This window comes from Halictus rubicundus, unplaced genomic scaffold (genome assembly GCF_050948215.1).
Source record: "Halictus rubicundus isolate RS-2024b unplaced genomic scaffold, iyHalRubi1_principal scaffold0025, whole genome shotgun sequence".
NCBI classification, from domain to species: Eukaryota; Metazoa; Arthropoda; class Insecta; order Hymenoptera; family Halictidae; genus Halictus; species Halictus rubicundus.
In genome coordinates this window covers 1,151,475-1,168,758 of record NW_027488566.1, presented here as the reverse complement: position 1 = coordinate 1,168,758, position 17,284 = coordinate 1,151,475, and the positions used below count along the sequence as shown (strand labels likewise).

The following is a 17,284-nucleotide window of genomic DNA, read 5'->3' as shown; positions in this document are numbered from 1 at the left end:
GGAGCATTATGGTGGGGTCGACATCGACGTTCGATATATGGGGTGTATTAATATGTAACCTGTACGGTTACAGTGTGTGGGGGGAGGGGCACATATTTGGGGCGCGTGAGGAGGGATTATGCTTTACTTTCGCGGGGCGGCGTCGATAGGTGGCGAAGGAGCGTCCTCCTCGTTGTGGACATCGTAGAGATAGAGCTTGGTCGTCTTCGCTTGGCTGCTTCTTTTCTTTGTTGTTGTTGTTACGGATGTTACGGAGGTTTGAGGGCAGTCCTCTTCCTTCAGTCCACATGATTCGTTGCTAGAAGTGACACATAAACAAAATGCGAAAAAAATTGGAATTTACTCGATAATGTAAAAGGTAAAATTGCATTGCTCTGCTTACATTGTGAGCTGCTGTTCCATCCATTGTCGGCTCGAAATCTGCGCAGTGTGGGATGACAGTCGGCCAGTGTTCCTCCATCGTCGCCTCGAAGAACAAACAGCTCAGATGAATCGAGAAAAAGAAAATAAACATAATGTTCAAAAATTGGAATCCACCTGGGAATATAAAAAGTAAAATTGTGTTGATCTACTTACATTGGTGATGCTCCGTCCATTAGCGCTTTAGAATCTGCATGGTGTAGGACAACTCTCGAGCAGTATCGTCCATCATCGTGTCGACGAACAAACAGCCCACATGGTTCAAGAAACATGAAAATAAACAAAATTCGACAAAATTTAGTTAGTATTTATACTGCTTGAGAATATAAAATCTAAAATTTCATTGCCGTACTTACATTGGGAGCTGATGCCACATCCATTGTTGTCTCGGAATATTTTTTATATTTTTCATTATATTCAATCGTTGATATACATCAGCGATCCTGCACACTTATCTGCATGTGTGTACCTGACGTCGGACAGCAATTTTCTTTTTCGAACAGATCGAGTCAGTGGCGTTGCACCTGTAGGTGTATCACGACGCGGCATAATACTTTAATATTTCTTTTTCCATCGTTGATATAAATCAGCGATCCTGGACACTTATCTGCAATTGTGCACCTGACGTCGGACAGCAATTTTCTTTTTCCAACTTATCGAGTCAGTGGCGTTGCACCAGTAGGTGCCCAGTTAGCCAAATGCCTACTCGACCAAATCGAGTGGAATGTGTGCTGCACACATTGCGAGCAAAAGACTTATGTATTTCGTACCAAACCCTGCTCGAAGCAGAATTTGGTCCTCATTTGGTTTGATTGTGACACCAAAGTGTGTCGTGAAATTCCTAATAAAATGCGGCGGCAGATGTTTGTCACATCCATGCGAAGCCTACAGGTAAAATTCCATGCGGCATCATGCGGCATGGGAGCCAAACTTTAGCTTCGTTACAGAGGGCAGGTCCGTCGCACTAAGAACGGACGTAACCTTGTTCTAACAGTAAATATCGGTAAAAATTGAAGTAAATCTTCCTGTGTAGGGTGGGAAAAGGTATTTTATTTAAGTTTCAATGCGTAATAAAGATAAAGTGATGCGTAAACACCACAATGTGTCGTGAAAGACAAAGCGCCGTGTTGTATAATTCGAAGAGCGTACGTGCGAGAAAGAGAGAGAGAGAACGAGCGCGAAGAGTGTGCGTGCGAGAGAGAAAGAAAAGAGCGCGAAGAGTATGCGTGCGAGACAGAGAGAGAAAAGAGCGCGAAGAGTGTGCGTGCGAGAGGAAGTGAATTCGAAGAAGATTGAAAGAAGAATATGGAAAGGGATGACGGAATATTTTTAATGTGTATTAATTTTTTATTTCAATTGAATTTATTTTCAAATGGTTACAATTAGTATAATTGTAATATAATTTAATATAATTTAAAATATATAATATAATTTAAAATATATAATTTAATTTAAAAAGTCAATTTAAAAAGCCAATTTAATTTAAAATATGATTTAATATAATTTAAAATTAGCACTAAAAAGTGCTGTTTGGAGCACTGAAAAGTGCTGTTTGGTGTTTTTTTTTTTATTTTTTTTTTCTTATTTTCAGTGGAGGGAGGTTAAATGCATTACGCACAACTTCTCGGGGCCATTCCAATACCGAGAAAGTGTGGGACTCCCCAAGCGATCGCCCCCCGTTTCAGAGGGGCGATGTGACAGCGAGGGTTTACCCACTAAAACTCCTCCCTCCACTTGCGCCCCCTGTTACTCCGCCTGCTCCCAGGGGTTAATATACCTCGCCGCACTGCCCGACGGCTTCTTGTGCCGGACCCTTTCCTTGCGAGCTTTCAGGACCACTCGCATCGAATCTTGAAATTCGGGGCGAGTGGGCCTTGAGAAAGATCTGCTTTCGCAAACTGCATCTGCAACATTATTTAAGAAAGATTATTTACACGGTCATATTAAGCTTATTAAGTTAATGTATTAAGCAATAAATAATTCTTACCGAAAAGGGCCCGCACAATTTTCGTGGGACACAATGGTTGGCAACTGTCCGTGCCAAACCACGTGTATGAGGGTAGGAGGCTGTCTGCGACAGCCTCTCTAAAAGAGGCACTCAGTGCCTCTTTTAGATTATACCCTCCAACATGGGCAAAAAAGTCAACCTAAAAAATAATAAGTTATATCATTAATATATATACTCACACGTGTGTGCGCATATAGCAATGGAATAAATGCATACACTTACCACATTATTGTACTCCTGTTCGGAGCAGTTTTCGAAGTTGTCTACCTCTTCCCTCGTTTGAAGAGGTAGACATTCCGGCTTTCTCCCATAACTACGAGGTTGCTCCCTTTTGTTTATTATTCTAGAAAGAAGAAGTAAATTTTGTTAAATATTGCCATCATACTGTAATTTCAATTTCTTAAATTACATACTGATCCATTTTCTTTTCCAGGAGGTCCAGCTTTCTTGCGAGGTGCTCGTTCTGCGACATCAGTTTCTCGTTTTGCGACGTCAGTTGCTCAAATTGGGATCTTGTGATGGTTGCGGGGGTCTGTGGTGTTATAGGACGTGGTGTTATAGGACGTGGTGGTAAATAGGACGTGGAGGAAGAGGACAAATGTATTGGTGAGGAGGTTGGTGGTGGTATGGGAGGAGGATTGAGCAACGATGTCGACGTTGCTCCATGACTCTCCGGCGAATCGGCCTCCAGAAGTCGCCGGAGCTCCTCATCGGAGTCAAGAGCACTCGTTGATTGAAAGGGGCGTTTCCGTCGCCGAGGCTCCCCATCCGACGAGGTGGTCTTATACCTCGCCGGCTTCTGAATTGTCCTCTCTGGACGACGGTTTGGAATCTGAAAAACATATGAAAAATAATATAATGATATACCGATAATATATACAATATTTTAGATTAATTATATGATACAGGAGACTGAAACTTACCTTTTCCATTGCCTCAATTGTCTACGAAATTCGCTTCTCGAAATATGATCTTCTTTATGGGATGCACGATAGCGAATGACCGTAGCGAGTTGCATTTTTCTGCATGCGGTCGTTATAAACAAATGACATTCAAATTCCGCGCCAACTGTGCGCATGCCCTTAAGGATCTAACACAATAATACGCGTAAATATTAATGCACACATTATTAATTTAATTAATTTAATTCTTAATTTTTAATTTTAATTCATTAATTTCTTTAAACGCTATAATGTCTATAACTTTTAATTTATGATGCGCGTATGTTAGGTGTTGCGCGATACGCGATCATGCGCAGTGCAGTTTGCGACACAAGACCGGGAATAACACCTCTCACGACGAAGGTGTCGGTGATTCGATACGCGCTCTGATTCCGTCTTGTTTGATTAGTGATTCCTTTGTTAGTTAATTACAAATTATTAAGTTCGTGAATTAACTCTAAAGCAGTGAATACTGGATGAGCAGTGGATTCGAAGGAAGGAAGGATAGAAGCAGAGAAAACGCCAGATAAGTATTGCCACGTGGTATTGTTAACAATACACGTAACAAATTATTATATATTTTGTATATTCTTTATTCAGTTTTCTTTTACACCCATGGATCGAGTTTTGAAGAAGTCGGTTTCGCGAAAACCGTATAATCAATTAAGCCCTAGGCAGAAACGAAATATTCGGCGCGAAATAACCTTAAATTTGAGGAAGTATTCACGTGACAATGAATTACAAAGTCCCCCTAATGTTGATAATCTGCAGGACATTCCCAGCACGTCTTCTTTATCCGTGCCTGTCAGTAATAATAATAATGAAAGTCTGCTTAATATTCCCACCACATCTTCATTCACGCATGATCTACCTCTTCTACCTCTTCATGCGATGATGTGGTTTGGGAGTCCGCTGGTACTGTTTCAGAAGTCTCATTTCGTGATCGTTTGGCATCTTGCTTTGTGGACAATAATTTAACGCACACTCAGGGGAACAACATCTTATCTCTTCTACGTACCCATTCGTGTTTTTCTAGTTTGCCGAAAGATATAAGAACGCTCATTGGCACACCTTGTACCAGTGTGGTCACCTCTGTGGTAGAACCAGGAGAGTATGTTCATTTTGATGTAGAGTTGAAAATAGTTAAACAATTATCTCAATGTTCTTCAGTAATTCCTGAAGAGTTGCAATTGGATTTTCAGGTGGACGGATGTAGTTTAGATAATTCCAATACAATTCAAATTTGGCCTATTCAAGACAGAATTGTAAACATCTTAAATAGTAAACCCATTGTAGTAGGGATTTATAAAGGCACCAAAAAACCCAAGGATTGTAACAGTTATCTTCAAAAATTTGTCTCTGACATAAACTTGATAATTTCAAATGGAGGCATTACGTTCCACGAGAAAAAAATTCCAGTCGTATTAAGGTGTTTTATTGCTGATGCACCAGCTCGAGCCTTTATACTTCATCACAAAGGCCATATGTCTCATCGACCTTGTTCCAAGTGCAAAGTTTGTGGTACACAGGAAAGAGGTCGTCAGGTTTTCAATGGTATTACACATCCTTTACGAAGTGATGAAGAATATACCAGGTGTTCCGATGAGGATCATCATAAAGATGGTCAAAGTCCATTAGCTTTGATGCCAATAGGAATGGTATCACAGGTGCCATTCGAGTATATGCATCTCGTATGTCTAGGTGTCATTAAAAAATTGTTATCTGCCTGGGTGTGTGGCAAATATTCCCCATTTTCAAAATTATCTTCTCGACAAATTTTCACAATCTCAGAGAGAATGAGAAGGATCAATAAATATTGTCCATCCGAGTTTGCAAGGCGTCCTAGATCAATAGATTTATTTTCCAAATTTAAAGCAATAGAATTTCGGCAATTTCTTTTGTATACTGGTCCAGTTGTCACCTATGGAGTACTGAAGGATAATGTATATCGACACTTCTTGTTTCTGCACAGTGCCATAAGAATAATGGTTTCACAGGTTTTTGTTAGCAAATATTTAAAGTTTGCAGAAGGAGCTTTGCAACAATTTGTTCGTCGTTGTGAAAAGTTCTATGGCCCAACTTTTAATTCTTATAATGTCCACGGTCTTCTCCACTTGGCCGATGACGTCAGACGTTTTGGTACATTAGATTCATTTTCAGCTTTCCCGTATGAAAGCAACATGTCCATTTTTAGAAAATATTGCAGAAAGCCAGGACAACCCCTTCAACAATTTTCTAATAGAATGAGAGAGATAGAACATCATGGCAGTAATAAGGGAGGTGGTGATTCTTCGACCACCATTCAGGCATCTATGATGTTTCATAATAGTTGTGGTGCTATTTCTTACCGCAAACTTCAAATTCACAGCTTATTGCTTGGCACAGACGAGCGCGATAATTGCTGCATTTTACACGATGGCACAGTTTGTATAATTTCATCTATTAGTCCCCATGAAAATTCTTTTCGCTTAGGTGTACAAAGATTTCTACAAGTTGATGTATTCTATGATATCGCCTTGTTATCTCCAGCACTAGAAATTTTTAAATGCGATACTTTGAGCACTGAAATAACATATGTTAGCCAGGAAGATGTTAGGGCAAAATGTTACCGAATGCCATTGGAGGCCATGAACGTTTCCAACGAATCGTCGACGGATGAAGAAGACGATAACATATTGGGAATGTCCCAGTGGGTTATCGCTGTGCTGGTTCATTTTGAAACAGTATAATTTATTCCAAGTTGCACATCGTACATTACATATTTCTCGTGTTAAGATAAATTCTAATGTTATTATATATAGATACGAGAGAAATAAGATACGCATGGAAAACAAATAACTTTATGTTATAATCAATAATATCTTCCGTGCAGTATTGTATAGTATTATTTTAGTACTCTAAACTTTATATAGTACTCACAAATATTTTTAATTATTTCAGATACCTATTTTTCCGAGAATGCTTTACTACCAGGATTACCACCGAAAGTAATTTGGAACAAATGTCAAAACAGTATTATTATGAGTTGATTAATGAAATGAAATGTTATCCCGATACAATGCTGTATCCTTGGCTAGCAGCTAAATTAAATCAGCTTCAATTAGATGTCTACATACATAATTTTTCATTAATATATCTATTCCAATAACAAAAGGTAAACAAAAAAGAAAAAAAGGTAAACAAAAGGATATTATATTCTTAATAACAGAACATGAACAGTCAGGAACACAGGCTTGGTTGGATGCCTATCATCTATCATCTGTATTTACTTCGAGATCCTGTCTCCACTGTGCTGTATAGTTATAATTGAAGACATTTCATCTCATAAGTGGCAATGGCAAAGTGAGTATATACATTATCCTAGAATTAAAAAAAAATTTTTTTCTTCGAAATATATCGATTGTACAATGAGAACAGAACACATATCCATATCACGTTCTAATGTAAGGCCCTTTTTGTTTGTAGGAAGGAGAAACTTCAAGAGTGGTGTGCTGTCCGTTTCCGCTGATGAGAGGAAGCATAGCAAAAATAAATAAATAAATATATTGTTAATAAACTCTTCTTAAGCATCCCTACACCTTATTTTCCATTCGAGGGTTTTATTTCCATTATTTTAAGATTTGAATATTTATTTTTTATTTTATAACAGTTTTGTTACGATAATTGAATTTTATATCATTTTTGTTTCCTTCATGTAACTTGTACAGTTCATTTTTTTAAATTTTATTGTCTATTCGTTTTCTTTCTTAAGATTATAAATATTGTAACCGTTCTTTCCTACCGTTTCTTCCGATTCGCATACGCTGTTACTCGTATCTCTACTTCGCGTCTCGAGACTATCCCTAACCGTCTCGCAGGGCCGGTTACTACCCTAATTTCTCGAAGCTTGCACGTTCGCGAGCAGGAATGGATTCGTGCCTCCAGGCACTGGAAAGCGGCGAGGTATGGACGAGTTAAATGAGATATTCGTAGCCCAGATAAGGTAACAAAAGATGATATATTCTCGTAAGAACCGTCGTGTGTGTTTGGATACAGTTAATTCCAGGTACCGTGTGGAACAATAGGTCGGCCTCCCGTGCCGTCGGCTCGCGACACATAAACAAAGTATTATGAACGCGTGAAAAACGCTTGGGGTACGCTCGCTCGACTCTACGCCCGGTTTTCGGAATCGGTTTAGAAAATCACTCAGCACGGATCGCGCCCCGCGACAAGCAGTTCGTGACCCGTCTGACCGTCCCTACACTCGGCCGGATAATCGTACGAGTTATCAGGATGGAGACAAACACGAAATCGCCGTCACTCCACGCTTCCAATGATTCTGCTCTTCGGCACATAATCGTGGCCTCTAAGCAATCTCGGGCGAGGCGGCGGCAGAGTGTCAGTGACCGTGCAAAGTCCGATCGCTCCTATCTGACCCGAAATCCGCGATCGAACGACGTCGTACCCGTCAGACCATCCAGACACCTGGACGATGTTCGGACAAGTGGCCTGGGTGGAGACGCACACTAAACCTTGGTCACTCCACGGAACGCACGAGTCTACCCTTTGGCACGATACATGGCCTCGGAGTATTCTCGGATATTGGTCACGGCAGAGTGTCCACGATCGTGCAAGGCCCGATCGTCTCGATTTAGTAGAGACGTGCACTAAACCTCGATTATTCCACGGGACCTATAAGTTCACCCTTTGGCACGATACGTGGCCTCGGAGTGATCTCGGACAAAGGTCACGACAGAATACTCTCATTCTATTAGAAAATTGTTGAAGGGGTTGTCCTGGCTTTCTGCAATATTTTCTAAAAATGGACATGTTGCTTTCATACGGGAAAGCTGAAAATGAATCTAATGTACCAAAACGTCTGACGTCAGCCGCCAAGTGGAGAAGACCGTGGACATTATAAGAATTAAAAGTTGGGCCATAGAACTTTTCACACCGACGAACAAATTGTTGCAAAGCTCCTTCTGCAATCTTTAAATATTTGCTAACAAAAACCTGTGAAACCATTATTCTTATGGCACTGTGCAGAAACAAGAAGTGTCGATATACATTATCCTTCAGTACTCCATAGGTGACAACTGGACCAGTATACAAAAGAAATTGCCGAAATTCTATTGCTTTAAATTTGGAAAATAAATCTATTGATCTAGGACGCCTTGCAAACTCGGATGGACAATATTTATTGATCCTTCTCATTCTCTCTGAGATTGTGAAAATTTGTCGAGAAGATAATTTTGAAAATGGGGAATATTTGCCACACACCCAGGCAGATAACAATTTTTTAATGACACCTAGACATACGAGATGCATATACTCGAATGGCACCTGTGATACCATTCCTATTGGCATCAAAGCTAATGGACTTTGACCATCTTTATGATGATCCTCATCGGAACACCTGGTATATTCTTCATCACTTCGTAAACGATGTGTAATACCATTGAAAACCTGACGACCTCTTTCCTATGTACCACAAACTTTGAACTTCGAATAAGGTCGATGAGACATATGGCCTATGTGATGAAGTATAAAGGCTCGAGCTGGTGCATCAGCAATAAATCACCTTAATACGACTGGAATTTTTTTCTCGTGGAACGTAATGCCTCCATTTGACATTATCAAGTTTATGTCAGAGACAAATTTTTGAAGATAACTGTTACAATGCTTGGGTTTTTGGGTGCCTTTATAAATCTCTACTACAATGGGTTTACTATTTAAGATATTTACAATTCTGACTTGAATAGGCCAAATTTGAATTGTATTGGAATTATCTAAACTACATCCGTCCACATGAAAATCCAATTGCAACTTTTCAGGAATTACTGAAGAACATTGAGATGACTGTTTAACGATTTTCAACTCTACATCAAAATGAACATACTCTCCTGGTTCTACCACAGAGGTGACCACACTGGTACAAGGTGTGCCAATGAGCGTTCTTATATCTTTCGGCAAACTAGAAAAACACGAATGGGTACGTAGAAGAGATAAGATGTTGTTCCCCTGAGTGTGCGTTAAATTATTGTCCACAAAGCAAGATGCTAAACCATCACGAAATGAGACTTCTGAAACAGTACCAGCGGACTCCCAAACCACATCATCGCATGAAGAGGTAGAAGAGGTAGATCATGCGTGAATGAAGATGTGGTGGGAATATTAAGCAGACTTTCATTATTATTATTACTGACAGGCACGGATAAAGAAGACGTGCTGGGAATGTCCTGCAGATTATCAACATTAGGGGGACTTTGTAATTCATTGTCACGTGAATACTTCCTCAAATTTAAGGTTATTTCGCGCCGAATATTTCGTTTCTGCCTAGGGCTTAATTGATTATACGGTTTTCGCGAAACCGACTTCTTCAAAACTCGATCCATGGGTGTAAAAGAAAACTGAATAAAGAATATACAAAATATATAATAATTTGTTACGTGTATTGTTAACAATACCACGTGGCAATACTTATCTGGCGTTTTCTCTGCTTCTATCCTTCCTTCCTTCGAATCCACTGCTCATCCAGTATTCACTGCTTTAGAGTTAATTCACGAACTTAATAATTTGTAATTAACTAACAAAGGAATCACTAATCAAACAAGACGGAATCAGAGCGCGTATCGAATCACCGACACCTTCGTCGTGAGAGGTGTTATTCCCGGTCTGGTGTCGCAAACTGCACTGCGCATGATCGCGTAACGCGCAACACCTAACATACGCGCATCATAAATTAAAAGTTATAGACATTATAGCGTTTAAAGAAATTAATGAATTAAAATTAAAAATTAAGAATTAAATTAATTAAATTATAAAAGTGTGCATTAATATTTACGCGTATTATTGTGTTATATCCTTAAGGGCATGCGCACAGTTGGCGCGAAATATGAATGTCATTTGTTTTAAAACGACCGCATGCAGAAAAATGAAAATCGCTACGGTTATTCGCTATTGTGCATTCGTGAATGCAACATTCCGAAAGCAGCAATGGAAGGCATTTCAAAGACAATGGAATCGGTGAGTTTCAGTCTCCTCTATGATATAATTAATCTAAAATATTATATATATTATCGGTATGTCATTATATTATTTTTGATATGTTTTTGAGATTCGAGACCGCCGACCAGGGAGGACGATTCATAAACCGGCGAGGTACCAAACCACCTCGTCGGAAGAGGCACTACAGCGACGGAAACGCCGCATCATTAGGTCGCCTACTCCCGTCGGCTCCGATGAGGAGCTACTACAGCTTCTAGAAGCAAATTCGCCAGAACAACGGGGAACAACGGGGGGATTGCTTTCCAATCCCTCACATGCACCTGTAACACCTGTACCTTCATCAACGTCCCCGATAGATTTATCCGCATCCTCATCCTATACCACCACAACCTCCTATACCACCACCTACACCATCCTATACCATGCATCCCCCCGGAGAACTCACTATCTGGCATTACAATGACCTAGTAAAAAGGATGGACCACATGAACCAAAAAATAGATAAGTATGTAATTTAACAAATTGAAACTACAGTAGTATGATGGCAATACTTAATAAGAATTAACAAAATTTACTTTTTCTTTGTAGACTACTAAGCAGGAAGGATAGACCAAGGCATTATGGGCGAAAGCCGGATTGTCTACCTCTTCAAACGAGGGAAGATGTAGACAATTTTGAAAACTGCTCAGACGAGCAGTACAATAATGTGGTAAGTGTATGCATTTATTCCACTGCTATGTGCGCGCGCACGTGTGAGTGTATATATTAATGATATATTATTTTTTAGGTTGACTACTTTGCCTATTTGGGTGGCTCTAATTTAAAAGAGGCACTGAGTGCCTCTTTTAGAGAGTCTCTCACAGACAGTCTCTTACAATTTTATACGTGGTTTGGCAAGGAGAGCCGCCAACCATTGTATCTCACAAAGATTGTGCGGGCCCTTTTCGGTAAGAATTATTTATTACTTAATACATTACATAAATACTTTAATACATTAACATTAATATGACCGCATAATAATCTTTGTAAATTAATGTTGCAGATGCAGCTTGCGAAAGCAGAGCTTTTGCAAGGCCCACCCGCCTCGAATATCAGGATTCGATGCGAGTGGTGCTGAAAGCGAGGAAAGAAAGGGTCTGGCACAAGAAACCGACCAACAGTATGAGACCACCCAATCCCTGGGAGCAGGGACAACAGCAGTAACCGGGGGCGCAAGTGGAGGGAGGAGTTTTAGTGGGTAAACCCTCGCCATCACATTGCCCCTCTGAAAGGGGGGGCGATCGCTTGGGGAGTCCCACACTTTCTCGGGGTTAGAATGGCCCTGAGAAGTTGTGCGTAAAGCATTCAACCTCCCTCCACTTTAAATAATAAAAATAAAAAATAAAAAAAAAGCAACAAACAGCACTTTTCAGTGCTCCAAACAGCACTATTTAGTGCTAATTGTAAGAGTTAAAAAATAAATTCAATTATATAAAAAATTAATAGATATTAAAAATATTCCGTCATCCCTTTCCAAATCCTTCTTTCAATCTTCTTCGAATCCACTTCCTCTCGCACGCACACTCTTCGCGCTCTTTTCTCTCTCTCTCTCGCACACTCCTCGTGCTCTCTCTGTCTCGCACACTCTTCGCGCTCTCTCTCTCGCATGCACAGTCTTCGCGCTCGTTCTCTCTCTCTCTCTCTTTCTCGCACGTACGCTCTTCGCCTTCCACAACACGGCACTTTGTCTTTCACGACACATTGTGGTGTTTACGCATCACTTTATCTTTATTACGCATTGAAACTTATATAAAATACCTTTTCCCACCCTACACAGGAAGATTTACTTCAATTTTTACCGATATTTACTGTTAGAACAAGGTTACGTCTGTTCTTAATGCGACGGACCTGCCCTCTATATCGAAGGCACAGTTTGGCTCGAAAAGACCACATGATTCCGCATGGAATTTTACGTGGAGACTTCGCATGGATTGTGAAATCCATCTGTATCCGCATTCGACTAGGAATTTGGCGATAAATTTCAGTACCAAAATCATATCACATGAGGACCAAATTCAGCTTCGAGCAGGGTTTGGTACAAAATACATAAGTCTTATGCTCGCAATGTGTGCAGCACACATTCCACTCGATTTGGTCGAGTGGGCATTTGGCTAACTGGGTAGTTATAATTGAAGACATTTCATCTCATAAGTGGAAATGGCAAAGTGAGTATATACATTATCCTAGAATTAAAAAAATTTTTTTTCTTCGAATTATATCGATTGTACAATGAGAACAGAACACATATCCATATCACGTCCTAATGTAAGGCCCTTTTTGTTTGTAGGAAGTAGAAACTTCAAGAGTGGTGTGCTGTCCGTGTCCGCTGATAAGAGGAAGCATAGCAAAAATAAATAAATAAATATATTGTTAATAACCTATGACCTACACTATATAATATATATTAATTAAACTCTTCTTAAGCATCCCTACACCTTATTTTCCATTCGATGGTTTTATTTCCATTTGTAACGGTACACGCCTCGTCGCGGGAAGCGCCGCGAGGCGTGCGAGCCCTCCCCGGATTGGCTCAGCGACCAGGGTTCTTTGGGGAGGGGAACGAGGTGGTTAAATGAAAATGCTCGGTTTAAGGGAAAGAAAATAACTATACTTTATTTTAAATATTGCCGGAGGCCGGATTCCCCGTGGGTCCGGCGCCGGAGTCTCGACGGGGGCCTGTCTCTCGTCCGGCCTGGTGATAAAGAAGCAAAACAAAACAATGAACCGTGAGCGTGGACACCCAGTAACGGCGCGGACCTATCCTACGATCGAACTTAACCCTATCTTACGCGGTACCTAAATCTAACGGCCTTAATAACTAATACGCGACTTATCCCTATCCTATGCCCGGAGCGTCGGTATCTCCGGTTCCGGTACAGGTCGCGGTGGTCCGGAGTATCGCGGTGGACGCCGTTCGTCGGCGGACGGCGGCGGAAAAGCCGGAATCCGGTTTGGTACGGTGCGCGGAGAGCGGGGCGAGCCGGGCTCGCTTGGCGTTGGCACGGCGTTCGGGCGCTCTCGGCGCGGTCCCGAACCTCCCCGACTCTCTTCACGCGGTCGCCTCAGCGAGATGATCGTAACGGCCGCGGCCCAGCAGGTGATAGTGGACTGGCGTCGGTTCCTGCGTCGGCTGGGCTTGCGAGGCGCGGTGAGGAGGTGCGAGATTCGCGGAACGCTCTGTCTGTCGTCCCCGCGCGGCCGCGGCCCGAGTTCGTAGGCACAGACGTAGACCTAATGCCTACGACTCGAAACCGGCGAGGTAGCTCGTCCCCGGTAGTATACCGTGAGGCGAGCTCCACACGCTGCTGCGGTCGGTTGGAGACTGAACGTCTGGAGCGCGACGCGGAATCTCGGACGGGAGCGCGGGATGCGGGAACGGGTCCGAGGAGTGGGGATGACGGTCCGGAGTGTCGAAACTACGGTGCTCTGAAAAGAGCAGGCCGTCGATCGACTGCCTCCCAGAACCTGATCGCGGTCTCGGTTTCGACGTATGGGACGTAAACCCACGCAAGCCTCGGCCGATCCCAGCGCTTCGGCGTGTTCGCCCGATAGTAAACCGAGGCTAGCACGATTCTGCGCGGCTGCGAGAGGATCTGGGCTCGTGTGTTCGCCCGAGAGCTGCTCCAGACCAACTCCGCTCTCGGGTGGTTTCGTCGCGATCTTTATAGCCCGAACGCGGACCTCGTGTGCTCGTTCGCGAATCTTCGGCACACGCCGATTGGTCCGCGCCCGGGCTGGATTTGCGGATTGGCACGCGGCTGGTCCTAGCCGGTGATGCGGGCCAAGGTACAAACTCGCTCGCAACGAGACACATACGTCTCGTTGCACATTATTTTAAGATTTGAATATTTTTTTTATTTTATAACAGTCTTGTTATGATAATTGAATTTTATATCATTTTTATTTCTGTTTCGTATCTTTCCCTGCTTGGAAAGATTCGCGGGAAACTAAGAAGAATGCAACTAAACTCGCGAGGAAAATTAAAGGATTGTGGATGAGTGTGTATTTGGAATGGTATGAAAGTATGCTGAGTGAAAGTGGAGAAAGCGGACTGTATGAATGAATTGAATGGAAGGCAGATTTGCAATAAATTAACTGTATTTTCTCACTGTAAAGTTTCAGTTTGTCTCAACGGTTGAAGAAATATAATAAATGACTGATAAGCAAACGATCTCGAAATTTGTCTCTTATTACGTAACGCACAGCTGACTCGGGTTTCCAGAAAGAGAGCGAGTAACGGTTCTCTCTCGGTTTTATTACCTCGATCCTTCGGGAAGTCCGTCACGCGCAGATGTTTCCGGTTTTGCTTCAAGAACATTCCAGAAGGATTGAGCCTGTTTTCCGCGAATCACGCTTGAGGGTTTTCGCCCGCGCGAGCCTCGATAACAGACGCTGTTTGTCGGTGTTCTAGCGCGTGTCGCGGGACACTCTATGATTGGCAGTCGCGCGGTTGAGAACGGTGAGGCATTATGGCGTCCGCACGCGCCAATCTCAAACAATTTCCTTCATGTAACTTGTACAGTTCATTTTTTTTAATTTTATTGTCTATTCGTATTCTTTCTTAAGATTATAAATATGAAACAAATAAATAATATGATACAAATATATGTAAAATAAAAATAGATTAAGATTAAAATAAATACGTTTGTAAATTCAATTTTCCCTCTTGTCGTTTATTCCGATTTTTCCTGATATTTACTTTCAGAACAAGGTTACCCCGTTCTTATTGCGACGGACCTGCCCTCTATAACGAAGGCTGATCGAAGCGAAAGTTTGGCACGAATATGGCGTGGCAGACTTTCTACTGGAATACATATGGTAATGCGGCGGCAGATAGATGGCACTTCCGAGTCAAATTTTAGTGGCAGATTCAAAGCATTTTGCTTACTGGGTGTATCCCGACGTGGCATAATACTTTAATATTTTTTCCACTTTTCTATCTCTTTGTACTTTCTCTGGCTTCGAGAATATATTCAGGTTCCCGAATGGGCATGCCTCTTGTATGTCTGCTGTCGACTATTTCCGGCAGCATACAATCGATATAAAAACGCGACAATTTTGGCTTCATCTTACGTTGCCAAAATTCGTCGTCTCTCTCAACTTTAATTGTCTTAATTCCTTTTTTCGTCCACAGGCAAAACAGGCAGTATTTTCTACCAGTTGCGTGTAGCTACCCATGTACTTGGTAGTAGTACTCGTGGGGTTTCTTCAATGCAGTACCTGCACTGTCTGCAAATATTTTCTTGACAGCTGGTACTGTGCTTATTGCCTCTTCTGGCGTTAAATTCTCTGCGGTTTGTGGGCATTTTATTTCCACAATACCGTCGTCATCTATCACACCGTCTGGCGATGCTCCCAAATAGGGAATCGATGGATCGATGAAAAGGCCACATCGTCGAATTTGAATGTTTTTTCTTGCTAATTCTTCGCGAGCAATATCTTCATTCTCCCTTCCATACTCTAGAGCGGGAACGGTTAGCGGGCGTGGATAGAGCAACGTCCTCACCAGCTTCGAACAAAGCGTGGTTTTTTCGGTGGCACACGGCGCGGAAGTTGGACGCAGTCAAAAGCTTCGACCTGTACGTCATCCAATTTGTGTTTGCGTTCTGTCCAATGGTATCCTGCTCGATGTTTTCTCGGTCCTTCTGCCAATTGTTTAGCATTTCCATCTGCTTTTCTATCTGCAGATCAAACATGCATTTGTCCATGTCTTCTTTCTCCGCGTTTGGTCCATAATCCGAATCTTGGACTGCGCGGAACTGCTTCTTCGTGCTCTTCGTGGTCCTCTTCTTTTCGGCATTTTCTGAGACTTTCTTTTTGCGTCGTTCTTCCATATTTTTCAAAACTTATGGCGATTCTTTTACCATAGCTTTGCATAAGCGAGACAATGCTTCGCCTGTATTGTATTGTACCACAGCAGCGGCACATCTTGCGAAGTACGATCCTCTTTGGCCGAAATGTAGTCTCTTTCCGTCAATATGTTTTGCAATAACGGAGTTGAAGCTCTCCACCGCGCTGTTGTTGGTTCGGTAGAGGAGGCTTTCGGAATACGCCGATAGTATCCGGATGATGTCCTTGATGGTTTCGTAGACACCAACGGTTGACAATTGCGGAACAATATTCTGTTCGTCCATCTTCGGTGTTCCATCGCAGAAGTATCCTAATTCTTTGCATTTCTCGTGTTCGCCAAACACGTGGCTGGGCACATTCTTGATATCTGCAAGCAAATTTCTCACTTTCTGAGACATCGGCAGGTTCGGCTGCTGGCATCTGTATTCTGCAGCTTTCATGATGTCCGTGCGCATCCGCAGAATATTATTCTCTACAGTTTTCCTCAGCTTTCCGGGCGGAGTCTACTTCGCAACATCTTTCATCTTGTTGCAGAAGTTGCGCGTCAAATGATTCGTGCATTCAATTTTCTTGACACGAACCAAATTTTTATATGGGTCGCAGTCTATTATTCTTTTGTACACGCTGCTATCGCCGTCAACAATCAGTGTCGAATATACAAGTCCTCGTTTTTCGACACTGGTGTTGAATCCCTCTGCTATGGCTTCGCTCTCCATTCTGGTGGATGTCCGGTTTGCGCCCCAATTCTTGAAACATTGGTGTTGCCTTGCTTCTTTTTACAGTTTCGTCGCAGCTTGGCAAATGCAGCAAGTCTTGTTCTTGACTGCAATGAACAACACTTTCTTCGTGTGGTAGCCCATGATAACGCCCACACCAGACATCGAGTCGTATTTCCCTGTCCGGTACGACCGCTTCATCCAGCTTCCGTCAGCCACGACGGGAATGTGTGGAATTCCACATGGGAGGACGTCGCCTCTTTCAACGGCTAGCCTCTTCTCCTCTTCAGTCGCTGTCATCATTTCCTCTTCCACAGCAGCGC

General features: G+C 42.2%; 2 protein-coding genes and 1 long non-coding RNA gene across 3 annotated transcripts in view; 1 reads left to right on the top strand and 2 right to left on the bottom strand.

Annotated features, from left to right (window-relative positions):
• The window catches only part of LOC143363148 (uncharacterized), an 839,400-nt gene that overhangs the window by 711,095 nt on the left and 111,021 nt on the right, over positions 1–17,284 (bottom strand). The window lies entirely within an intron of this gene.
• LOC143363140 (uncharacterized) overlaps positions 4,742–17,284 on the top strand; it is a 458,910-nt gene continuing 446,367 nt past the window's right edge. The window contains exon 1 of the mRNA XM_076803746.1: positions 4,742–6,118. Within this exon, the coding sequence (XP_076659861.1) occupies positions 4,854–6,098 (1,245 nt within the window). The 5' untranslated portion in view covers positions 4,742–4,853 and the 3' untranslated portion in view covers positions 6,099–6,118. The remainder of the gene's footprint in view (positions 6,119–17,284) is intronic.
• Positions 8,041–8,769, bottom strand: LOC143363156 (uncharacterized). The gene has a single exon (XM_076803756.1). It carries the CDS (start codon positions 8,713–8,715, stop codon positions 8,041–8,043), a length of 675 nt encoding a protein of 224 aa, XP_076659871.1. The 5' UTR covers positions 8,716–8,769.

Bases quoted from the DNA above. Each gene is read 5' to 3' on its own strand.
- LOC143363156 (XM_076803756.1), bottom strand. From the start codon at position 8,715: ATGCCAATAGGAATGGTATCACAGGTGCCATTCGAGTATATGCATCTC.